The sequence below is a fragment of the Talpa europaea genome (genome assembly GCF_964194135.1).
Source record: "Talpa europaea genome assembly, chromosome: 6".
NCBI lineage: Eukaryota > Metazoa > Chordata > Mammalia > Eulipotyphla > Talpidae > Talpa > Talpa europaea.
In genome coordinates, this window is record NC_140072.1 from 77120210 (window position 1) to 77146899 (window position 26690).

At 43.4% G+C, this 26690-nt stretch overlaps 1 protein-coding gene across 4 annotated transcripts in view; it reads left to right on the plus strand.

Moving 5' to 3' along the window:
• Positions 1-2568: 2568 nt before the first annotated feature.
• Positions 2569-26690, plus strand: part of LRCH1 (leucine rich repeats and calponin homology domain containing 1) — a gene marked incomplete at both ends in the record, with an annotated part of 189815 nt that continues 165693 nt past the window's right edge. For all 4 annotated transcript variants that reach the window (XM_084235577.1, XM_084235579.1, XM_084235576.1 and 1 more), the window contains one exon: positions 2569-2869. In XM_084235577.1, coding sequence (XP_084091703.1) covers positions 2569-2869 — 301 coding nt within the window. The remainder of the gene's footprint in view (positions 2870-26690) is intronic.

The window sequence follows — 26690 nt, forward strand, 5'->3', positions numbered from 1 at the left end:
AAGCCAAAGATGAGAATCAGGAATTGTAAGAATCTCGAGTTTGAATATTATCAGGATCTTCTGCATGCTCTGTCATTTGGTCTGAGGTTCATTGTGCATGGAGTAGGGAGAGTGGAACAGAAAAAGGGTAACATTTTCATATAAAAAAACAGAGATGTCTACCTTATTGAATGGTGAAGTTATTTTCTCAAATGACTTGTACAGTGTATTGAATGTTTAGAAGAAATCCAGTTCAGTTACAAGAATCAAGTACTTCCCCATTTTTTGGAAAAACTCCTTCATTCAGGGACATCAAAGTGGCTATCTGTAAAAGATTAAGTCAATTATGCAATGCTTACTTAGTTACTAGTATTAATTGCAAACTCATTATATACAAAGTACTCTTCTAGATTCTGGGATATGGAGAGGGAGTTGCCGAGATAAATAGGTCCCTCCCTCAAGGCTTTTACACTTTAGTCAACTTTAAGAGGTAAGGCAAGCTATAATGACTAGGTCAACTTAACATAAGAACTGGTCATTTGTTCAAAATCAAATTCTGAACCCATTCCCCTCATTTCCTTTTTTTAAAAAAACTTGTAGTTTCTTTTTTTTTTTTTTTAAATATGTACTGTATCATGCCTCAGCACAATTAGTGATTTGAACTAAATTTCCTCATCCGGGAGATGTTTTCAGCCATTCCTTGCTTATTGATCCTCTGATTTTAGCTGAAGATTTTCAATTGAATTTTTTTCTGTGTCTATGTTTCTCACTTGCCTTTTGGGGGATAGACCAGTAAGGAAATGGGAAGATAGGTCTAATTTTTATAAGTGAAATAAGTATTCTTTCATTTTGAAACCTGGCCTTTAAAAGTTTGGGGGACAGAAGGGAAAAAGAGGTTCATGAGAGAGCCGGTCTGGGGGAAGGATACCAGCAGGTGGCGCCTGTCTTCTCTGAGAAGATAGAATGTTTTATTCTCAGTCTTGGATCCTGAGGAATTAAGGCGGATTGCGCATGAAATCAGAGAAAGTGGAACAGATCTTGTCATACTTTAGTGCCTAGTCTAGAAACCACACACTCTAGCCTGTCTTCCCAGGCTACCACCTTTCCTTTGTGACCACTTAAAAATTGGCTCCCCTGTTCCAAGGGTTGCATTATTTTCTTCCTTGCCCCCAGCCTCATTTCCCCAAGCCAGGTACTTAGAGTAACTATCAGGTCTTGGGCAATGAAGGCAAAAATAAAGGCTATTGTGAGTAGGAGTTGCAACTTGGGAAAGAATGGTACCTTGTCAAATCTTGCAGCTGGCCTGCCCTGGTGGTGTGTCAGTCTTGGTCTGGGCGGTATGAGAATTAGCTTGACAGCTGCTTTGTCAGTTCCCATGCCTACCCACCCCCTCTCTCCCCGACCCCCTCCCCCCTCCCCAGGGTCACTTTGACAGTACCTGTGCACAGGTTCAAAGCGTGATTGAGTTACTGACTTGTTGGGGGTCACTGGCTTCCTAATCACCCCAATGCTCAGTCAGCCATTGCAGGCCCCTGTCCTTCACATGGCGATGTATTCTGTCCACCATAAAAACTACATTCATTTTGAAAGTTCTTACCTCTGTGTCTATAAGTTTTTCACCATTGCTCACGAAACCTTCTGCCTCGCTGTTCTTGTCCAAGAACATACGGGAAAGAAGGCCAGCCTCGAGTCAAAGGGCTACACGTGTGAATCCAATTCCTCGGAGCGCATGGATGAGCTTAGACAAGTTTTTTTTTTTATCTTCCTCTCTAGAATGGGGGAAAACAGTTTTTTGGCTCATGGTTGCCTGGTTCATGAGATAATTACTGTAGACTACCCAGACCAGCACCTGGCTCCCTGCAAGTGCCGGAACACTAGGGGTCTTCCATTGGCCTGCTAGTGAGAAACCGCTGCTGGGATCAAAAAGGGAAAAAAATGAACACAATTGAGATAACTCTTCACCGACCTTCTCAGGATCTCCTTCTATTTCAGATCTCATCTACTGCTAGCTTGCTGCGGTCTTCTCAGACCCCCTAAAACCTGTTGTGCCCTAAAACACCCTGGACAGCAAATAAAGCAGCATAAATCAAACAAAAACAAGAGGCGTCTGGGTCTAACCGAAAGTGTCCGCTTGAGCACCCAGCTCCGCCCCCTCACAGCAACCCCGCAACGCGCGGCCGCCCCGTCCCCCCCCACCCCCCGACAGCCCCGCGGCGGGGCGGGGAGCCGGAGCTGCGCGGGCCCTCGGGGCTGGCGGCGGAGGGAGGCTGGGGCTGGACTGACAGCTCCGGGAAGGAGGCGGAGGGAGCGGGCGGCGGAGGAGGGGAGAGCGGCGGGAGGAGGGCGCAGGGGCGGAGGAGACACATGCGCGCTGCCGCCGCCGCGGGCCTGGCTCCCCGGTACGGGAAACCTCGAGACCGGCCGCCCGCGCCGCCCGCGCGCCCGGCTCCGAGCGCCCGCCGCGCCCTCCCGTCCTGCTCCCCGCGCCTGGCCGCGGGCACCGCGAGGACGCGCCCGCTGCCGACCCCTCCCGCGGGAAAGCCGTGACCCCCCTGCAGGAGCGGCGGGGCCGGGGGGGCCCGGGAGAAGATGGCGACGCCGGGGAGCGAGCCCCAGCCTTTCGCTCCTGCCCTTTCGGGGGCCACTCTGCACCCCCATCATCACCCGCACCACCACCACCACCATCAGCACCACGGGGGCGCGGGAGGCGGCGGCGGGCCCGGGGGAGGCGGCGGCTCCGGGGGCTTCAACCTGCCCTTGAACCGGGGTCTGGAGCGCGCTCTCGAGGAGGCAGCCAACTCCGGGGGGCTGAACCTCAGCGCCAGGAAACTGAAGGAATTTCCCAGAACTGCGGCCCCGGGGCACGACCTCTCGGACACGGTGCAGGCAGGTGAGAAAGGGCGGGCGCGGGCGGGCGCGGGCCGACGAGCTTTGCCCACGCGGGGCGGCCCGGGGTTTGTCCTCGCCGGGGGTCCACGGTCGGTGTCTCCGAGTGAGGGGCCCGCGGGGGGCGGACCCCGCAGAGGGCTTCGGTCCCCCTCGCTGGGGGGCGCTGACCGCCACGCCCGCGCCTCCAGCTCCCTGGCGCGCGCCCGCCCGGGAAGCGGCCCGCGGTGGGCACGGGCGGGCGCCGCGCGCCCCGGGGGAGACGCCAGGTTCAGACGGCGGCTCCGGCGTCCTGGGCCCGGCACGGGGCTGGGAACCCGGGAGTCGCGCTGCGCCTCTTCCCGGGCGAGCCCTCTCGGCGTCGAGGCGTCGCCCATACTGGGGGGGCAGACCAGACAAAGGTGGCCGCCCTCGGCCAGCCCGGGGCGGGGGGGGTCCTCGCCGCGCCCGGATCCCCCCCTCGGCCGCCCGGCGAGCCGCCCCTCGGCGCCGAGGCTGCCTCTCCTGGCCGTGCGGGGACCCAGCTGCGCGAGCGTCCGGAGACGAGCTCCGCGGCGGCTTCGCGGGCCCCCGGGGGTTCCCCGCTTGTAGCTGACCGCCCCCATCCTTTGGTCCTGTCACCCGGGCTACCTGGGTCTCAGTACCCGACCTCTGTGGGGCCCTGGAAGAGACGGCGGGGCATATTAAAGCAAAGTAATTAAAGTGAGCTGGTTTTCCTGTGTGAGCCTGACAAGTTGTAACTCGCGCCAATGAGCAGCCAGCTTTTTCAAGTTATGTCATGTGTTGACATATTCTCAGACGTCTGCTTTCCCTTTGGTCGTTGGAGGTGCTGGAGCGGGGTCTGGAACCGGGAAGGAGGCGGGTGGGACAGGATTCCTGCCTTAAGATCTCTGCAGAACTGACTTTGCTTTCCACCATCCTGTTCTGCTCCCGTGGGGGGCGGGGTGGGGAGAGGGAAGCTGTATCTTGGCAAGTGGCCAAGGTCGCCCCATTTTGGCAGTGGGCAGTGGGTGTCCCATTTTGGAGCCATTGCCCAGACCTCCTGGCTGTCATCACCTCCTGATCCCAGTGTTAGAACCCCTGGATCCTAAATAGCTTGACTCTCAGCTTCAGCTCTTTCAGTTTCCCCTTGTGAGGGGGGGGGGGGGGGATGGGGTAAGGGATTTTGGCTTACTCCAAAGTTGGGTTTTGGGGGTAGGTTTCCTGTATTGTCTCCTTCCTCCCCCTTTAATTAAAAAAAAAACTACATATTCTAATATCGAATATGTAGAACTCACAGTTCACTGGAAGCAAAACGGGCTCTTTGGAGTCATTAAACTTCTTAATTTGAATTTAGGAATAGTTTGGAATGGACAAAAAGGAGGGAATTTCCAGAGTTGAGCTGCCAACAGCTGGGGAGTCTCTTGATAGGACCACTTAGTTACATTTTCTCAAGTGGAAGCTATTCCAAGAATTGCCTGAATCATTAATGTAAAAAAATAAAAGTTTGTTAAGATTTACCTCCCTTTTGTCATAGAGTGTAACCATGAACTATGGAATGGTTGGTTATGACTACAGAAAATGGAGTTGGCGTGAACAAAGATAATATGTGTTTGTATATTCAGTTTGTATATTCAGCTTAAAAATTTTTCTACTTCTATTTTGCTGACCTTTATTTCCAAAGTTGGGTGAACTTGATGTGTCTGCTCTTTTAATGTTTCTTTGGGAACTGCTTTTAAAAGCAGGAACCACATAGTGCACAGAAAAGGAAACCACTACAAACATAAAGGCAGGCTGCTCTGGGGGAGAAGATTATTGCCAATATCTATCAGACAAGGAGTTGATATCCAACATAAACAACTCCTATAACTCAACAACAACAAAATTAAAAATGGATTACAAATGGACATAGAGTCTAAACAGCATTTCACCAAAGAAATACAACCCACAGACATATGAAAAGATATTTTACATCCCCTATCATTAGGGAAATGCAAATCAAAACCACAGTTAGATATCACCTCATACTGGTTGGAATGATTGTTATCAAAAAGTCAAGGAATAATACATGTTGGTGAGGATGTGGAGAAAAAGGAGCCTTTGAATGTAAATTGGTGTAGCCATTATGGAAAACAATATGTATGTTCCTCAAAAAATTAAAAATAGAACTACCATATGATCCAGTAATTCCACTCCTGAGTATTTACACAAAGAATATGAAAACATATATCTTTGAAAAGAAATAGGTACTTCTATGTTCATTGCAGCAATATTCCACAATACCCAACCAATGGAAACAATCTAAGTATCTGACAATGGATAAAGATGCAGTATATAATATATACAATGGAATGGTACTCAGCTATAAAAAATTTTGCCATTTGTGACAACGTGAATGGACCTTGAAGGGTTTGTGCTAAGTGAAATATCTGTAGATCACAAGAAGAGAGACACATATGATGTCACTCATTTGTGGAAGAGAAAAAGCAAACCAATAAACCAGACCAAACCAAAAGCAAACTCTAGACTCCGACAACACAGTGTGGTTACTGGGGATAAAAGGGTGTGGGAGGAACAGGTAGAAGGGACCAGTGGCTGGTGGTGGATGGTGACTGGATATGGTGAACATGTCATGACATATACAGCTGCTCACCTCAGGCTACCTACACAGTGTTGCAAACCAGTATTACTTACCTAAAAAAAAGAAAGAAACAGAGATCACATCTTTCAGTTTAAGACCTTTCTATGCAAAGCAGATGCTTGGAAATATTCCTGCTCTTTTCTCTTGCAAGCTTTTAATTATGAACCTTACTTTTACATGTTTAAGGATCAGGAAATTCTAACCAGTGAAAACTTAGTGGCCTAAAGTTAACACCCCATCAAAAATTGCAATATTAATATGGGGCGGCCATCACTAAAGGTTGTAGAATCTTAGGAAGACACAGTAAAGATAAAACAACCCAAAAGTTAAAGAGTATTCAGTGTAGCCAATTATCTAATGTCATATTGCATTGTCCATGTGTTGAAGATTTGCTTCTGAGAAACAGCTTTACCTCAGGTCAAAAGCTGAGTACAACACTTCGTTCTAAAGAAATGTTTACTGAGCACCATTCCTTATTTGGTATAACCAAAATCAGAATAAAGCAAGAGTTAAAAATACCTCGTTTGCAATGTTGACATTTCCTATATATAAAGAGTTCTGGAAGAGTTGAAAGTATGCATGGTAACATATACAACAAAGATAGTGGTTTATTCCCAGCTAATAGTTTAGAAAAAGATCTCTTAAAATCAGAGTAGCATTTGAGGATCCTTAAAGACCTAAAATGTAAAGTGTACTTTTTCATAAATTTTGTAAGACAGGAAGTGACATGGAGAGCTTCTCTCACTGTTCAGTTGTATAATGCAGGCCATTTGATTTGTGCCTGTTAAAACTGACTCTTCCGGCAAACGTCAATGCAGACCAGCACTCATGGGCAAGTAGCTCAGTTGAAAACTAAGATGAACACAGAAATGTAGACCCTGAGTTGCTCAGTAGATGTCTTAACCTCTGTCTTTCAAGTGCACATACTTTATTCATTCATAGGGGAAAAAACTATCAGACCCTCGCTATGAGTCTGTGGATTTACTTGTATTTGAGTCAAAATAGTTTCATTGTCAGGGTCAAGATTTTTTGCAGGTGACAAGGGGAAGGAAGGGCTGATCCACAGGTGGACTATGGCAAAAAGGAGAAGTATGAGGAAAAGAAGCACAATTAGTTCTTGGTGTGTGCACTTTGCTCTGTGCTAAGTAATTCAACTGCGTTGTCCTGTACAGTCCTTGCTAGAAGCCTGTTCATATCCTCGTTGACAGCTGGGGAGATTGTGATTCAACATGGCAGATCACATCCCTACTTAGATGGTGAACCAGTTATTGAACCGTGATGGGCTCACTTGAGTGTTTTCGTTGCTGGTCATATTCCTCGTAAGGTCGGGGTCGGGGCCGGTGAAGAGAAGCAGGATCTGGTGGCTCTCTGTAGATTCATTCAACAACATTCATTCCACAGGTACTTGCCAAGCACCACAAAGTTCCAGCCACTGTTCTAGGCACCAGGGATGTAGCAGTGACCAAGAGATCCCTTTTATCCCTTACTATGGGGTTTTCTTTCTAGTTGAAGGATGAGGAGACAAATTAAGAAATTGATTTTGCAAGATGAGTAGGGAGTTATAGATATAATATCTTTGTCTAGAAATATGCATGCAGCCTTGTATTAAAGGTGACTTGACGTGGCTTTGTACAGGAGTATGAGTCATGAAGCACAAAATTGGGATAAAAAGAAGTATACAAAGGTGTGCCTCAGTAGAACAAACTTTTTTTTCTAGCACTGATTTATTAAGAAGTATCATTTTGGATGAAGTAGTTAAAAAAGCAGTTTCAGTGTTTGCATGACCAAAATGAAAAGGGGAAAGAAAAAAATGACTGCTGGCAGGAGGTCCTAGAAAACAGAAAGGAAGCTGTAAGGCTTGATTTTGCTAAATGCTTGTTCAAAGTTGGTTTCCTTCAGGAAAGGGTGAAGCGTATTGTTGGCAATAAGCAATGAAAGCAAAAAAGAAATGTGGGAAATGAAGAACTAATCCAAACAGGAATCTACAGTGTGGCATTAAAAAGTACTCACTTAGGTCCTTTATGTTTGTGTGCTAAATACTATAAGAGAAGCATTTAAGATGAGAATCCTTGAGGAGCTAAGTAATAGTGCTAGCAAGGCATGGGAGCCCCAGGTGCAGGTCAAGGTGAGACAGCAAGTAACACAGATGGACATTGTTTGTGAAATTCAAAGGAAAAGGCCACTTCAGTTAAGCCCATTAGGAAAGATTTTTGTAGCATATTTTTGGGTCCAGTTTTATATGGTTAGATTTTGGATAGAAGTGTCCATGAAGATTCTGTGGATGTAAAGACAGTCCCAAGAGAGGGAGAGCCTGATGGTCTAAGACTTGTGAATAAAATAATAAGGGGAAGTCCCTCCAGTCATGTCTGTCCACCCTACTGCATCCTTATGATGGGATAACAGGGGACAGAGAGATGGCTGAGGCCTGGGGTTTATCAACCTGTGGGTCTAATTCCCTATGTAGTCTCTGTGAGCTAGCTTTCTCAAATGTCTGTACAAAATCAAAGAATCGTCTCTGAGATTTGTGAGCAGACTTAACTGCTGAGGGCTGACTTCCACCCCACTCCTATCCTATAGTAATTGAGTCATTGGGATATTAGCTCTCTTTAGTCATTGAAATTCACATAGGACTTCATAAAGAAATCAATTCATTTTTTTAAAAGATTTATTTATTTATACAAGAACCGGGAGTATGAGAGGACTCACCAGAGACAGAGCAGGGAACAGAATAGGCAGACTGACGAAATACACTGCTGAGGGGAGCAGCGGGCATGACAGGAGAGGTCTGCTGCACCATGTGGGATCCTCACCCAGCCCACTGGAATTGAATCAGCGCTGCAGAGGGTATGGAGAGCTTCACATAGCTGCGCTCAACCACCTACACCACCAGGGGAGGCCCAATCGATTCATTCTTAAAATATGTTCTGTTCCCCATAATTTTGGTCATAGGGATTTTTTTATTTCCAATATAATGAAACTTTTGAAATCTCGGTTTTTTTTTAAAGTGCATTCTTTGTCATTATATCTAATTTCAAATTAATTAAATGTATTAGCTATTACTGTATCTATTATTAATTGTGATAGTTACGATCAAATAAATTCATTACGTTATTCTAAATACTTTCCCATTCATAAAACAATCACACTCCACTCTTTTCCTTTTATACTTATTTTTTTTTCTGTTGTCCAAGGCGAAGAGGAACTGTGTAGGAAAAGCTTTTAGAACAATTAAAATTCAGTAACCCACGTGTCTGTATAAGACAGAAATAATCTCCACAGATACACTTTCTTATTGCTTGCACTATGGGCTGTTCTTTATTGAAAGGCAGGAACACACTAATCATTTTTCAAGAGTGATAGTATACAATCATAGGTCACAAAACTTCTGGGAGTTTTTGGTCTGTGTCCGTTTATAAAGGAAGCCCAAGATTTGACCTTCATCCTTCTAACGATTCTGTTGCATGGTTTGTTAGTCACTGTGGCATCTTATTTGACTTTTGGAGAGTGTATGTTATGTTATTAGGCCAAATTTTGGCACATTCTAGCACTTAAAATTGTTTAGTTAAATCATTGTCTAAGAAGTGTTTTTTGAGTTCTCTTGGATTCTTAAATTTTTCATGGTATAGTTTAGTAATGCTTTGGTGTAAGCAAGAGCAGATACCTTTTGAAATTCACCTTGATGTTGATCAGTTCAGAGGTCAGTTTCTTTTTGTTCTTGCTCTCCTTTTGGTGTGAAAGAGTTTTTCTACCCTGTGACTCGATTTCATCATTGCTTGTTTAAACATGAGTTGTTTTCCCTCTTTTGTGTATTAGAAAAATGTACAAAAATAGAAATTCTCCCTGCTTTTCTCTCTCAGTCTCTCTCTCTCTCTCCCCTCCTCTCCCTCTCTCCCGCTTTCTGTCCCCCCTCTCTCTCTAACACACACACACACACACACACACACTTTTCTTATGGTTAGGTTGGGCAGTGTTTACATTCTCTTATTATCTCCTTATAGTCATCAGCCAGGGCTATATTGAGTGTTTTTCAAGATTCGGTAATTTAAATGCCAGAAATGGCTGTAAGCCAAGATGATTCTGTTTGGGAAGGAAGAAAAAATGGTAGCTGACACCCATAGCAGCTTCTTTAGGTGAATCTTTCTGGAGAGGTGTATAGGAGTCTTGTGTGGCCAGCTACAGAAACTACCCCAAATATCTGTCGCATCCCTTTGTTCTCCTTATTTGCCATTAACGTCTGGTAAACATCAGAGAAAGTGTCTTAGTCACCTAGGCATTTTGAGCAAACCACAAATAACCTGTAGTAATGCCCTCGAGTCTGAAATTATGAACTGCCCTCTTCACATAAAGTTGGCACTTCTGTTGCCCCACCCAGAAATAAAGACTTTTAAGTTTTCTCCAAAAATAAATAAGTAAATAAATAAATGGCAAAAATGCCATTAGCTTTACTCAAGGTGGTTATGGGTTTTTCAGACCACATAACCCAAACTTGTTAAGCCATGCAAAAGCTTGTTAGTGACATCACTTTCCAGATTAGTTGAGGTTTTTGGAAAATCAGACCTCTGTCTTAAACAGGTATCAGGGGAAATTGGCCTGAGATTAGATTTGGTCATGCCACCCATTTATAAAAGCTTTCAATGATTGTGTAAGTTGCTAAAATTGAGGTAATTTGATGTTTATTGTAGTGTTTATTTCAAATTATAAAATTAGAATCTATCATAAAATTTTTAAGGATGTGACACAAACCCCAACTATATTGAGATAGCTGATGCCTTTATTTATGTATAACTTAAAGTAAGCCTAACACTTATGTCATTGCTACATTTCTTTTGTTGTGTGAAAGTTTTTTTTGTACCAGAATTTTTTAAAGTGACTGTTCCAGAGGGGTTTTCTGTGTGTGTTTGTGATGTGAGTTATTTAACCAAAAGAGAAGAAAAGGAAAGGTCTGTAAGCCTCAGTTTAGGAAAACTGAGATATAGGATACAATAAAGATACAAGCTTGAAACATGCTGTGTTTTCTTCATCTTAATTTGAGTTTGCTAGTATTGTTTCTGTAACTGTAGTAAGAAGTCATGTATTTGCAAACCATTTGTTCCCCCAAAGTGATTAAAAAAAAAGCGAGACTGTTTACATGAACAGAAAGTGGGGAACTGTGAGATTTTGGCTTCTCTGGTGAATTCCAGCAACACAGTAGAAGGGAATGCCTGTGTAATCAGGTTTCTGTACATGTTCATAGTTTCGCAGCCATGTTTTCCTTCCCTGAACATGCAGGATTAAGGGGAGGAAACAAAAACAAAGCAGATAATAATTATGGTTGATTTGCATAACAGAAATAGCTTATGTTTTGCTTAATAAGACATTATTCCTGTGCATTAATGTGTCATTGACACTGAGCACACCTTTGCCTATGTCACCTGGGTCAGTCTGTACCATTTTTGAATCTTCTTGATGTCTGCTTTTCTTCCTTCTGTTTCCTCAGCCTGTTTGCTGGAGGGGCACCTAAGACAATATGAGATGAGATGGCCCTCCAGCTCTGTGAGTCTTGACTTTCCTCTTCATTGGTCTCTCCAAAAGGGCAAAAAGAGACCCCCATCTTGGTTTTTTTAAATCCTTTGGCTTGTCACATGGACTTGCTTTGGATAACAGGCCCCTGCAGTGCTGGATAGAAAGTTTTCCTGCACAGTATGTTCTTCTAATATTCTTTCATATTTTTGATGTTGATGTACAGCATTGGGGTTAGCACCATTACACCTGACCTGGTTCCTTTCTCAGAGCTCTAATTGGATTCACTTTACCTCTGCAGGCAACAATGACAAGTTCAAAGCTAACTTCATCAGCATACTGTCTGCCTGATTTGGCCTTCCTCTGATTGCCTTCCGTTGACTTTTCCAGGTCATTTCCCTCAGTCTTTCCCTTCTCCTGCTCTGAAAGATTCTACTTACTCCACTTACCTTGTCCAGTCCCTGTGACCTCCCCCAGATTCATAGCCTCACTGCCCGTCCCATCATGCAGGTCTGAGCTTTGAGTCATACTTTGCCTTAAAGCAATCTTACATTATTTCCTTATGGCATTTTTTGTTAATTATTGATTTCTTATCCCAGTACTTTCCCCATATATCTAAACCCTTTCCCCCTTTGTTGGTCTGTGAGGTGTGGCTAGGTGAGTTTGTTTTTTTTTCCTTAAGTATGTGTGTGCCTTCCATGCCTGTCACAGAACATGCTAGCTACTGTGACTGTTCTACCTTCTCTTCCCTACACATGACCCATTCTTAGTTTCTGCACTTTTAGTTCATTATCTTTTAAATCACAATGCCGTCCCCTAAAATAAGAGGTGCACATTTTGCTGATCTGCTGCCACTTTCTTCGTGCTGACCTAATTTTTTCTCACAGGGCACCATTATTCATTGTCTTAGTTGGCTCAGGCTGCCATAACAAAACACCACAGACTGGGTGATTTAAGCTACATAAACTTATTTTGTCGCAGCTATGGAGGATAGGAGTCAAGATCGGGCTGTTGGCAGGCCTTGGTCCTGGAGTGTGGGTGGCTGTCTTCTCCCTGTGTGCCATTTTCTCTGTGCATATGCTCTCCTGTCTCTGCATCCAGGCATTCTCTTCCCATAGGGCACAGGCCAAAGACATTAAGATCCATCCATAGGGACTCATTTAGCCACAATTGCCACTTTAAAGTCTGTTCTGTGATAGGCATGGAAGGCATACACATACTTGCTGAGGTACGGGTGACAGGACTTCAACATGAATGTAGGGGGATGACATTCAGCCCAGCATTTGTTAGGGGGAAAGGATGTCCTGAGCAAACTCCATGCAAGCTTTGTGGACTCCACCCCGACTCCATCAAGACACTGGGAACTACAAATCCCATGATCTCCAAAGGGAGGGTTGCAAGGACCTGAGAGTGGAGTTAAGCAACTGTGTTCTCTGCTTGAGTATTTAACCAGCCATGTGAGTAGGGCTTGCTCTCTTGGCCTGACGGCACTTGGTTTTTCGCCAGCTGGGTGGGTCATTGGGATTCCAGGTCAGCGGAATGGGTAGGACGCATTTACGAACTTATCTGCCTCTTTTTCTCCCTGAGTTTATTCATTTCCCCATTTCCCCTTCCCTTGTAAATAAGCCTTTTTTCAACATTTTGTGTGTGTCTGCAGTTTAGCATTAGTAAGTCCCCTTATAGCGTGCGGGTGAGGACCCACAGTCAGGCAACCCGTTTTATATCAGGGTTGCCCTGTAACACATTCACTCTCCCCTCCCCACTGTGGCCGGGTGACTACCACTCAGCTGAGTAAACTGACTTTGTATCATTCAGGCTGCCCTTGCGTGAGGCTGGGACAGATCTGGCTTGTTCAGCACCCCACCCCCAGGATCTAGGATGTGCTGCTCCTGCTTGGGCTGGGTGGAATCTGAGTACTTGCTATAGAGCATGTGTATGCACTGTGAAGTGAAAGGGAGCCACATGCACAATTAGAGATGGATAACTCTGGGTGATCTGCGTCCCCTCTGCCTCACCATCTTGCATACGTTTAGAATCTTCTCTATGGGATGTTCCCAGGCCCTCAGAATAACCTAACAAATCATGCCACCTAACACAATAAGCCTAAAATAACACTCACATATAGTAAAGTGGAATGATATGATACACCACAGCCTAAATAAAGTAATTCCGAAGGAAGGAACTTGATGGTGCCCCTCTCTCTGCTTTTGGGTGCAGGCTGTCTCTGTGTGTGTTGCTGCAGAACATACCCCGAACGCCACTTTGCTTTTTACATTGTTGTAAAAGTGGAAATCTCCTCAGATTTCTCTTGGCTAGTGAAAGTAGCTACTATAGTAGGTCTTTCATAAAATCTAAATGACTTAGTATGAGCTTTTGCTAAGTAGGGGATACTTGAGTATACTGCGAGGACAATCATAATAGGTAACATTTTCAAGTGCCTTCTCTGTGCCAGTTTTTTCTCCAAGTATGTTATTTATAAATATATATATGTAATAATATATGTATTTAATCCCTTCTCAGTTATGCTTTAACTGTAGTTGGAATTCATTAACTCCTAAATTGCCAAGCAGTTGCCTAAGTTCCACCCAACCTCCTATAACTGGTTCAAATTCATCTGCCTCTGAAATGCCTTCCTTGACTATTGCAGTCTGAAGAGGGAGTTTAGAAAACTAGAAACCGTCCATTCATGGCTCTCATTTAACAGCTGAGGACATGGAAGACCAGAAAACTAGTCATTTGACCAAGGTCACACAGTTGGAAGTGACCTCTCTCCTGTGTCCCTCCATAGGGTTCTCAGGTCACACCCACCTACACCATCTATGTGAAGGTGCTGTGAAACCTGTAATAACATATGGCCCAAAGCTGGGGAGAATAAGAGATAAAACTAATAATGGGTATAGATTAAACATGTTCAGGATTTTACTGCGTATGGTTTGGGAGACATGCATGGGCCCATTGTAAACTGGATGCCATGTACTAAAAAGGACAGTGTGACTCACAAACTGTAGCCCCACCATGACCTTTCAAAGTAAGGTTTTCTTAGAACTGGAAATCCATTTTCCTGTAGAAATAATATAGTAACCATAGTCTGGTTTTCCCAAACCATTTCCTACTGTTTAACCCTAGCAAGGTGAATGGTGGTTTACTATATTTTTTTCGGAAAATGCAAACTCAGTTCTGACATGAAATTCTGAAACTGAAGATTTTTCCATCAGGCTGTGAATGAGGCTACCTGCCTCTTAAGGATAATTCTCTCTGTTTTGGCCATTCCAACCGGGTGTCAGAAAGATGCCCTTCTCTTTTCCAGGCTCCATGGTCAGTGGGGTCAGCACTGGTCCCTTCCCAGTGGCTGGAGACAAGGGTTGGACATAAACCAGAGTGTTGGCTCTGAGGTTCCTGCAGGTCTCTGGATTGAGGAGGAACAGACACTGGAGATGCCACCTGAGGAAGTTGGGCAAGAATTTAAATTCTCTAGTTTTTGTATTTTTTATGTATTATTTTCCAGATTTATTAATCTTAGAATTTGAAGCAAGGTACTGGTCTCTGAACTTCAGGTTCATGATTTGCTAAAAGTGAAAATACTCTCCCCCCTCAAAGATGGGCAGTGTACAGTATCCAGGGCAGAGATCTGGTCTAACACGCGCCTTCCTGGATTCCCATAGGGTTGTGTGCATAGTTTTCATCTGTAAAATAAATTATTGGGAGCTGAAGGCTTATTGTTAGCATAGTATCTAAGAGCACAGACTGTGGCTAGTTCATAGTCCTGGCTCTACCATGATGTGGCTATGACTTAACTTCCCTGTGCCTCAGTTTCCTTACCATAAAAAGGGGGTAGTATCATACAGTTATTGTGAGCAGTAAATAAATGAATACATGTAGAAATTGTTTAATTTCCATTGATGTTTTCTAGCATTATTATTAGTCTCCATTATCATTAAGAACATTACCTTGCATCTTTAGGAAAGAGGATCAGTCTTATAAGGCACAGAAAGATTAAGCTAAATTTTAGAAATATTGTGACATTGATAAAATCATCTTACTGTCTAGAATGCTTGAGTGTATGTACTTTCAGTGGGCAAAGTGTTATTTATATTTTTTTGACTGTGTTTTGAGGATGGCTGAATATGTGGTGTTTGTTATTTCGACCGTAAACATTCAGAGCTAAATTACACGTGAAGAAACACTTCCTTGGGTTACGTTGCTGGGTTATGTTAGTGGTTCAACCAGATGTGCTTTCTGACTTTTCAGGCTATTTCCATTTATTCCTCAGTATACCAGCATTTTTTCTGGTTTTGATTTGATTGTACCTTTACTGGGACAAAGAAACCCTGAGGGGTAGAAGCCTGATAGAGAAAAATGAGTTCAGGATTCTCCCAGAGGAGAACTGGGGAGAATATTCAGGGGCCACATTATGCATTCAGGCCAAGGGTGCTTGGGAACGAATGCAGTTTTGGGCCTTGGGCTGGAGTGGTGGTGGTAGGGGTGGGGCTCAAAGGAGGTTCTGGCATGCAGCTAGCTGTCCATCCCTGTAGGAATCCTGCCAACAATTAAACACTTTGTCCCAGATTAAAGAAATGAATTGATCACCTTTTGTCCTCTTGGCAAAAAACCATTTATGAATTTGTTAATGTTCTTGGTGACTGGTTTAAAGATAGATAGCAAATAGTTTTACAAGAAGTGAGAAATGTCTATGAGTAAGCAAAAATTTAAGAGTAAATATATAGATTTAATCATTTCTCACAATGTTTTGTGGCATTCAAAATTTATTTTGAACTTTAGTCAGCAGTTATGTCATTAAAAGCCTTGTGATAGGTCCAATATCACCTGAAGTTAGTGATAAGGGAACTGCAAAGGGCTTTATTTCTGGGTACAGGGTGCTTCAGAATGTTTCCTCATTCATTCTTTGCCACAGCTACCTGGAAAGGTAGGAGGTGTCCTGGTTGCCCAGTAAGGAACTTGCCAGTTAGGCCAGAGAAGTACATTTTAACAGAGCCAGTGTAGACAGTCAGAGTTCCTGAACCAGTCTCTTGTTGAAGAGCTGCCAGAATTTCCTCCCATGGCCTCTGATGGTGCACTAATATTTAGTGCTGGAGGATCAGTGCTGGGGAGGAGACTTTGCCATGAGGATCCAGCAGAGTGCATGTTAACAGGCAGTTGTTGGCGTGACTCAGAGACTGAGAAGCAGATCCCTGTGTAAGACCCAGATTCCAGACTAATGATATTCCCCCCACTAATCTGAAAGTGAATAGAGGGTACTTAGGTGTGTGCACTTGGAGTTCTAGTCCTCATTTTGTTTGTTTATCAATTCTATTTTTAAGAATCTCTAAGGGGCCTCCCTGGTGGCACAGGGGTTACAGACATAGCGCTATCAAGCTATGGCCAGCCACTGAGAGTTCCATCCCTGACCACCCAGGGAGCTAACCCACATGGCACAGCAGACCATTCCTGTCTTGCCTCTGCTCCCCTCAGCAGTGCATTTTTGTAGATCTGCTTGTTCTGCTCCCCACTTTCTCTGGTGAATCCTCTCACCCCCCCCCTTGAACCTCTGGCTTACATCCCAGTTCTTGTACCCATAAATAAATAAATCTCTAAAAAAAAAAAAGAATCTCTAAGATGTCTATCAGTTAAAAATATAGATACATATTTGTGGTTTTAGTTTTGGTATGAAATTTCATTAGGTTTCATATGTAAGCTAATTGAACAGCCCATTTAGAATCTACTTGATTTTATTCTCTAGTAAGAAATGAATGGTTATTGGACAAGAGACCAAGTCGTTACTTTCTAGAACATCCTTTGTAATGTAAGTGCTTATATTCTCAAAACTGTTGTATTAAGGAATACTCATTGATTCGATTTCTAGAAATGCATTTTACTTTTTTTTGGCATTTATTTATTTATTTTTTATTTTTTAATTAATTTAATTTTAAATATTTTTTATGTCACTGTTCATTTTTTATATTTTTTTATTTTTTTATATCATTGTTCATTTTTAATAAATTTTATTTTTATATTTCCCATACAATTGCAACCCCTTTATTTTGACCCCAATCCCTCCCCGCATTTTACTTTAAAACAAAGATCCTTCAATAAATTAATTGTATTTACAATCTTATATGAAATAGCACAACAGCATATTTTGGCTAAAATGACAGTATAGTTTATGATTAAACAGTCACATTTTTTGTGCTTATGAAAATTGAACTGATTAAAAGGAATCTGATTGTGAAATTGAAGGTAGCTAGAGCTTACTTTTTGCGCTTTCCTTGGATGTGTGGATGCTATTCTCTGCATGCAATTTAAGGCAATTTTTTTTAAACTGTGTTTTGGGATGTCTAGATAAATCAAAGTAAGTTTAGTTGTATGGTCATTCTAGTGGTTACAGTCTTGTGGAAAAAAAAAAAACAGCAGTTTGTTCACATGTTTACAATGAATGCTTTTTTGTTTCTATGAAGAAATGCAGAGGGTGGCAGGCTAGAACTTGATGAGTGCTAATGTGCCTAAGTTTGATGTTTCATAAAATTCAACCAGCAACCATGCAGATTTGCTGTGGTTCTTCCACCTGTGTTCCAGAAGGACCCCGCATCAGTAAATGAAGACTTGGTGTCTTCTTAGGAAATGTGCACAGTGGGGGTTCTGAGGTAATGTGCCTGATAGAGCCCTTAATGTCTGCCTCTTAGGAGAGTGAGTGACAAAGACAGGATAACCAAGCAAAAGCTTTCATTATCAGGCAACCTAGGTCTTTCAATAGTGGTGTCATAGTCTCAGTGTGTGCACTCTCTGGTGTCTTAGCACCTAAGAGCCCTTCTCTCCTCAGCATCCTGGTCTATAATTCCTTTTAATACCACATGGTAGATTGGAGTAGATGAACCCCATCATTTTTGGATGAAAGTCTTCATCCAAATTTTGGATGATACATTTTATATGTGTCACTTTGCACGTTTCCATGGAATGTTCATTTTTTTGTTTTTCGAGAACCTTAAATCACTGTGGACATCACCAAAGGTGTACTTATATGATACTCATCAGTAGCATCGTCTTCAATATAGATTTGCTGGGGACAGTCTCGTTTATACCTCTTGCCCTATTAATAGTAGCATCTTTTAACCATCTGATTTGGATGATGCGGTACATGTCACTCCATTCAGATGGGGTCATAGACACCATCTTTTAAGAGTAAGCTGACATTAAGAAAGAATAAACTGAAATAGAGATAAGTGATTAAAGTGATTTGCTGACATCCTCCCTGCCATATTGTCAGATTGGGTCCAGAATGTGACCAGCTTATCCTGGTCCCTTATGTCAGTTGCTCATACTTCTATCTTTTGAAAGAATTTCTTTCTTTAACTTGGTAGCTTCAAGAAACCCCAGAAGAAGGTCTTTGGCATTTGTTGTTAATGTTGGGGATCAAAATACAACATTTATTTTAAAATTATGATCTGTAGCATAAGTGGAAAGGACTCTATACAAAATGTGGCCATATTTTAAAACTATAACAAGTAAAACAGACATAGTGACAGGGCAGACAGGAAGCAGGGGCAGGGGGTAGGGAGGTGATTGCCTGGAAGGCACAGGCCTGATGGAAACAGCTGGTGCCATGATTGTAAAGGTGAGTGAGCAGGTGTGTACAGAGATATGTGTCAGAACTCACTTAAAATGGGGGTATTTTTGAAACAGGTGTCTGAAGCCAAAGATTGTTATAGGTGGCACCCCCTGGAGTGGGTGCTGGTGAGGATGGAAAATTCGAACCAAGTATTACATTTGGAGGGGGGGAGACTCTGATAAGAAATATAAAGGACTACAGAAGCAGCCCCCACCATTCAGTGTTCTGGACTTTAGCATTTTCAGATATTCAGGGATCCCATGGTCAGTGATTTCTACCCCCAACATGCTGATCTTCCAGAAGGCTGTTGTGGGCTTCTGAAGCTTGTGGAGAGGCTTCCAGCAGCCAATGTCAGAGGAGAACAGTTCAGAGGCTTTGCTAGTAGCTGAGTGGCTGAAACTGTTCCCAGTTCTGCTGATGTTACAGCCTGGCAGGGAAGGCGAAGACCCGGAGGGCACCTTGCTGAGCTGTGTGAGTGTGGTCGCTTGTCGGGTGGTTGGCTCGCTGCAGCTGCTGTTTTGAGTGTCAGTTGTCTGCTCTGGGGCATCTGGCAGCTCCGGGAGCATCTCCTGTTGTGTCTTCTGTTGTCTTCGTGAGTTGATTCCTGGCCTATAGTCTGGCTGCCACGTGCTCCATCCAGGTCGACAGAGGCAGGAAGACACCATCTTGGAAGAGTGTGTTTTTAGTACTTTAAAATACTGGCCGCTGCTTTGGGTGAGATAAACGGCCATATTTGACCTCAGTAATTCTTTGCTTTTCCCTGGATAGTTAAATAAATCCCATTGTTCTCTGAGTCTGAATAGTCTTGCAATTGTGTGTGTGGGTGAAGAACTCAGACACTGACTGGTAAGCTATTTGGGCAGTGTCCTTGGCCAGTTTTAGTGCCATTTGCTGCCCTGTATCATTTTGTGTACATAACTTCCTCAATAAAGTAGACTAAAGATACACACATATCATTATTAAGCTTAGAAGTAGTAGAACATTTTCAACACCTTTTTAGCTCTTTGCACACTGCATATCTTTCTTTGATTGACAAGCTGTTTTAAAACATGGAGTAACTGGGACTTTGTGGGTGGACAGATTCTTTGATCTTCAATTTCTTTATTTTGAAACAGCTTGTTAACATTCCGACTATATAGTCATACTAATAAAATACTCTATGATTGGCATTTTATTTTATTGCTAGAAAAAACTAATAATGAGCCAATTTTTCTTAGATCACTTGTGGATGTCAGCTAACAAGGCCAGTACCCTAACAATCCCAATACCTGTGAGCATTTGCTGTGCTCCCACTGGATGCCAGATCTTTTGCAGACATGCTCTCCCTTATCCCCTTAGCCTATATGATAGGTGTCATTCATGTTGAGTGTAGAAACTGAGGCTTTTAGCTGGCAAACAGCTTAAGATCCCCATATGGAATATGGAGGAGCCTGGATTTGACCCTCAGTTGTCTGATCCTAATGTTTGCCTTTCCTACTAGAACTGTTTTTCCTGGGAAAGTTGAGTTCCCCTGACTGCCTCCCATAGCACTGGGACCATGTGGCAGATCTCAATTGTGGTCCTGCACACACCCACCTGCCCGGCCCTCCTGTAGCTGCCCTACTTGCCCACCCAGGCAGCTGCCTGATGCAGACCTCTTGGACCTGGAGTCTGGCACCGCCCAGCTTACCCCACTGGGTTTTCCTCTCGCCCTCCTCATAGCCTCCATGGCTGCAGCTGCCTTTTTTCACATCCCTGTATATTCTAGGTTAAGTTCCTCTACTTTGCCTTTGATCCCATCTTTTCTCTCCTCTCTGCATTTGCCAAATGTAATAGAAAACAAACAATAAGAAAATGAAGCAAAGTTCTCTAGTCCCTATCAGTCATACCTAAATTTCAAACTCCTGCCTCTAGCACAATGTTCCAGACCCTAACCTGCCCCCAACCCCAACCCCATTCACCTCCATCTTTTCTGAAACCTGAGCCTCTTGGTCTATAAAGGCACTGTAAACGACTGGGTTTGTTAGGGGGAAAGGCTGTCCTGAGCAAACTCCATACAGGCTCTACCCCCACTCCTTTAAGATACTGGGAACTAAAAATCCCATGATCATGAAAGGGAAGATTGGGAGGACCTGAGGGCAGAGTTAAGCAACTCTGTTCTCTGTTTGAGTATTTAACCAGCCATGTGGGCGGGAGTGTCTCTCTTGGCTGTGTGGCATACTCAGTGTATCCGCGGGTCATTGGGATTCCAGGTCAGCGGAACTGGTAGGGCGCATTTACGAACTTATCTCCCCTTTTTTCTCCCTGAGTAATTTCCCCATTTCCCCTTCCCTTGTAAATAAACCTTTTATCAACCTTTTGTATGTGTCTGCAGTTTAGCATTAATAAGTTCCCTTTAAGCGCAGGTGAGAACCCCAGTCAGGCAACCCGTTTTAAATTGGGGTTGCTGTATAACAGGTTGATCCTTAATTGTTTCATTTCATGTCTTTTCTGTAATTAATAAGAAAAACAATAAGAATGATAACGGTTTTATTTTTGAGTCATGTTTTATGCTATGCATTTTAGATGTTTCTCTCATTCCTGAAAAAAGTTTATAAGTATATGATTTCCCCCTGTTTGACAGATTAGAAAATGTAGGCACAAAGGGGAAAAAAAAAAAAAGTGGAGAAATAGCCATTTAAATACATTTTGACTTGAATGATCACATTCTATTTTTGCTGACTCTGCAAATTTTTGATGCAATGAAGAAGAAAACTAACATTTATTCTGCCTTTTTGTTTTTTTAAAAAAATTAAATTTATTTATGTATGCATACAAGAACTCGTGTGTAGGCCAGAAGTCTGTGTGTGTGTGTGTGGGGGGGGTGAGAGTAGGGGAGCAGAACAGGCAGATTGCCTGAAATACTGCTGAGGGGAACAGTGGCTGAAACAGGAGAGGTCTGCTGTGCCATGTGGGTTAGTTCCCTGGTTGGGAATGGAACTTAGGTCATTGCAGTGGTAGTGCTGAGACTTAACCCCTAGGCCACTAGGGAGGCCCATTATTCTGCTTTTCTATAGCATGTAGTAGCTATAGGCTAGCATATTACTTCATGTGATCTTTACCATATTCTGAGAGCTACATAGCATGGTTTCCAAGAAAATCGAGTCCCTAATAATTTACTCAAAGTCACAGACCTGTTAAGTGGAGACATCAAATTTAACCAGGTTTTTCTGCCTCAGAGACACCTTGCTCTGTGCATGAGGAACTCCTCCTATATTTTTTAAAAATGCTCTATAGGGCCTTGCATAGTGCTGGATACTAGTAAGACGTTTCATTTAGTTACATAGGTTGATTATCAAAAGCAAATATTTCTTTTAATTTGTTAGAAGCATGAGCAAATAAGGCATATTCCAGTTGGGAAGAGTAGAATCTCTAAAGAATGTCAGGTTTTGGGAAGAGACCTAATAAAAACAAAGATGAGATGATTAGATTCTTTTTTTTTTTTTTTTAGAGGCATGTCTTATTTATTTATTATTTGTTTGTTTGTTTGGTTTATACATGCACTGGGTACAGTAAGAAGCGCGGGAGGGTGAGAGAATTCACCAGAGCCAGAGCAGGGAGCAGAGCAGGCAGAAGGACCGAAGTACACTGCTGAGGGGAGCAGCGGGCGGCAGGAGAGGTCTGCGCGCCATGTGGGACCCTCCTCCGGTGGCCTGGGAGCAGCCGGGGATCGAACCGGCTGCAGAGGCTGCAGGCAGCTTCGCAACCCAGCGCTCAACCGCTGCGCCACCGAGATGATTAGATTCTTGACTGGCATGGCAACCACAGAACTCGTTTATCTTTTGAGATGTTTACTTTATACCTTCCTGAATTTTACCATAATGGAAGAGGAATGTCTGACAGAACTAAGTCATCTGACTTAGTTTTCTTGTTTAAAATTTAAGTTGCTGTGTTGTTCGTCTTCTCCAGTCAGCTGTCTTCCCCTTCTGAAACAGGACAAGTCCTGGAAACCGGATTTACCCAGTTGATGGGTCCTCACCGGATCGCATACCGCTGCCGCTGCGGGGCACGACCCAAAAGCAGATACACTGTATGAAGCAACAGTAACAGGAGTTATTTAGACAGGAATGAGAGAAGGGAGACAGCGGGTATTCACAGTTTGGCATGTGGCCACACGCCCCAGATAGCACCTGTGGCGCAGAAGCCAGGGTCTAAGCTGAAGCGCCACATGGTGGCTTCACCACAGACACCAGTCTTCACAGGTGGTTTGAAGGGGGAAGCCCCAGCACTGCTGCTTTTCCCAGCAATCCCCTGCTCAGGGAGTGGAGTCTGGAAAGCTCCACATTCCATCCTGGCATTGGCTATAAGCGCCACCCACTGGCTCCGAGGTTGCTCCTCACTGTTCTCTGCCTGGCTTTGCTACCAAATTGTATATTAATGGCCAGTTCTTCTGGACCCGTTTGTTGTATCTGTTGATGACTGAAATTCATCCTGGAGCTCACCCTGTCAAGTAATTAACTGGTTTTTTTTTTTTTTTAAGTCTCAAAAAAATAAATTCCTTTATGTCCTAGATCATGTTATAATTGTGTTCATCAAAACACACTCTCCAGCTGCCCAGCGCGCCCGGTGTAGCTTAGCTGTTTGTGCAAGTGACCCCACGTGATGAGAGGACAGGTCTGTATCAGATGTAGTTCCTGGGTCTGGGAATACGTTCTCCACTGTCATTTCTATCAGCAGAGCGTGTATTGAGTATACTGCCTGCCAAGGCTGCCACTGTCAGTGGTGTTAACAGTGATGGTCAGTGCTGGTGCCAGAGGAGACTTGAGTGTAGACTCCACTGATGGGCACTAAGTCTGCCTTCTGCACTTGGCCTTTTGTGTCTCAGTAACTGAAGAAATGCTATCTGAGGGCCTCTCCGGTGGCGCAGCGGTTAAGTGCTGGGTTGCGAGGCTACCCGTGGCCTCTGCAGCTCAGGTTCAATCCTCCGCCACTGGGTGCGGGTCCCACATGGCGTGCAGAGCTCTTCTGCTGCCCGCTGCTCCCCTCAGCAGTGTACTTGTCGGTCTGCCTGCTCTGCTCTCCGCTCTGACTGGTGAATTCTCTCACCCTCCCGTGCTTCTGACTGTACCCAGTGCTTGTATAAATAAATAAATGAATCTTTAAAAAAAAAGAAAGAAAGAAAAAAAGAAATGCTATCCGAGTGCCCTGGGATTTCTCCAAGTATGCTAGGCCTATCATCTCCTCGGGCTTGGAACTTCTTAAACTAGTACATGATATGAAAGTTCTCCCAGAATGAAATACCAAAGTGTTCAAATCACCGTGCCTTTGTCAACTTTTTTTCATCTCTTCCTTATGGTAACCAACCCTGAGGTTTAAAACCATCACAGTGTTTTAGGTAATGGGTTTGTAGCCACAGATCAAGGTCAAATTCTGACTCCATCACTTACTGTTTGGGTGACTTGGGGCTATTCATGTCCCTCTCTGAGCTTGCATTTTTCATTTGTAAGTGAAAGTAATAAGAAATTGAATAAATAACACATTTGGATAATAAATTCTCAGTATATGACACTTGGCTCCTGTGTGTGTGTGTGTGTGTGTGTGTGAGAGAGAGAGAGAGAGAGAGAGAGAGAGAGAGAGAGAGAGATATCATGTAAGTAGATTTTTTTTAAAATGTATTCCCAAAGTGGAAGCTATTTTTAGAGAAGAGGATCCTTTCACTGCCCCAGTCCCCTCCTGTGTTGGCCCTGCATCTGTCTCTGATACTTGTCTAGAAACATGTCTCTTGACTGTTATAGCGGTCTCCCTGTTCCTTGGTCCGCCAGCAAAGGGATGAGGCCACACCTGTACTAGGTGTCCTCCTTGTACCTGCCGATGCAGGCAGTGCCCGGAGACACCTTCTTTGGGCTGGCCTGGCCATGGTACAGGCCCAGCCTGAAGCTTGCCGCTCAAGGACAGGGTGGGGACTAGGACAGTATCTCCCTGCTGCCTGATCAGCTGCGTGCAGCTCCTCTGAGGCTGTGGTTCCCTGACCAGAAATCTTTATCATCTTACTTGAGCCCTCCTGAAACTCACTACATCACTTTTTTAAAGCTCTGTGACAAGGTGTCTTAACTCTTGGTGAAAGAATAAATGGGGTGGGGGGTGTTGGAGAGGAGGGTGAGCTTACAGATAGGCAAATTCTGCTTAACAATTTGAGTACCTTAGAGTTATGATTCTTAATGGGCAGAGATATAGTGTGAAATAAATATTTATAACCATTTTCATTAGACCGACTAAAGAAAAAAAAGCTCAATAAAACCATCCAAACTTGTGGGGTGATGCAGATAATGTGGTAAGAAGGCAGTGAACAGGAACATGGGTACAGGAGGAAGGGAAATCTCACATCAACTTTATAAAAGTCTTTTAAATTTCTTAATTCATACCTCACACTTTATAAACTAACATATGCTGTTTCATTCATGCACTCATCCAACTAATATTTATTATTTAGCATATGTAAACTGCTGCTGAGTTTGTCCCTCCTCTGCTTATCTCTGTATGTGACTCAGAACATCATTGCCAAAGTGGGAGGGGGGTGGTTCTCGGCCTGGTGAACTCAGGCGAGTTATATAAACTCTCTGTGCTCTATTTTTCCCTTACTGTGAATAGAAATGAAGATAGTAGTACCTATTTCAAGTTCCTTGCTGGCTGCTTCCTTTCCAGTGTTCAACAAAATGTGGTGCCTGCTTTCATGGAGCTGCCAGTTAGTTTAGTGCCAGAGAAAGCAGAGGTATATGCTAGTAGTGATAAGTGACATGCAGAGAAAGAGTCAGTTGGGACTATTTTGGATTGCCTGATCAGGGAAGAGTAGCATTTGAGAGTACATTGTAGGGTGACTGATAAACAGGATCTTTTTACCTTTGCCCGTTTGAAGACTTGAAATAATTAGGGGTTCCCCCTCCATTTTATTTTATTTTTTTTTTAAGTTTTTTTTTTTTTTTAATAGAGGCATGTTTATTTATTTATTTGTTTGTTTGTTTGTTTTGTTTATACATGCACTGGGTACAGTCAGAAGCGCGGGAGGGTGAGAGAATTCACCAGAGCCAGAGCGGGGAGCAGAGCAGGCAGAGGGACCGAAGTACACTGCTGAGGGGAGCAGCAGGCGGCAGGAGAGGTCTGCGCGCCATGTGGGACCCTCCTCCGGTGGCCAGGGAGCAGCCGGGGATCGAACCGGCGCTGCAGAGGCCGTGGGCAGCTTCGCAACCCAGCGCTCAACTGCTGTGCCACCGGGGAGGCCCCTCGCCCTCCATTTTAAAGCATTTCATTTTAATTATTCCCTCTCTTCACACATACAAACCATTTTGTGCACGTTCTGAAGTTTAAAAAGGAAGACAAACAAACTTTAATGGCTGAAGAAGGTTTTCAAAAGTAAACATGTAAGTTAAAACTGGAATTATTTTTGGTTGCTTGGGATTATTTTTTTTTTCTTTTGATATGTGTGTATATATGTGTGTGTGTGTGTGTGTGTGTGTGTGTGTGTATATATAGATAGATAGATATTATTTAGCATATGTATTATTTAGCATATGTAAGCATAATTTAGCATATGTATAAATATATATATGTGTGTGTGTATGTGTGTGTATGTATATAGGTTTTTCTTCATTTTTTTCCTTGTCTGTTTGGATAAATTCAGCCAGCAAAATTCCTTTTGGCCTCGGTGATAATAAAGATTCTTTATTATCTTTGGATGAGGTTTACATTAAGTATTTACAAGGCCATTTTTGAATGTTAAGGTAACAGGTTCTTTGGCTAACCAATAGCAAGAAAACTGAAAAAAAAAATATGCCTGATGGGTAACAACCACCTTCTGTCATTAAGCCTAAATCTTTAGTAGGGTCATTCCTCTCTTCATTCCTGTCCTTTCTAGTGATGACTCTGATCTTAGGGAGCAGAGGGCTGTGGATGCTGGACTGGCTGATTGTGTACAGGCTGCTCTTCTCCATCATCACAAGCAGAAAGGATTATATTCTCTGCTGCAGATTAGTAATTTTATAGGCTCTGCCGTGCACCCCCACTATTGTGAAGATTGCCTGTTTATGACTTACTTAGTCATAAAGATAGAACCACAGGATGCGTGTGTAGTTATTTATATAAAGAACTCTCATT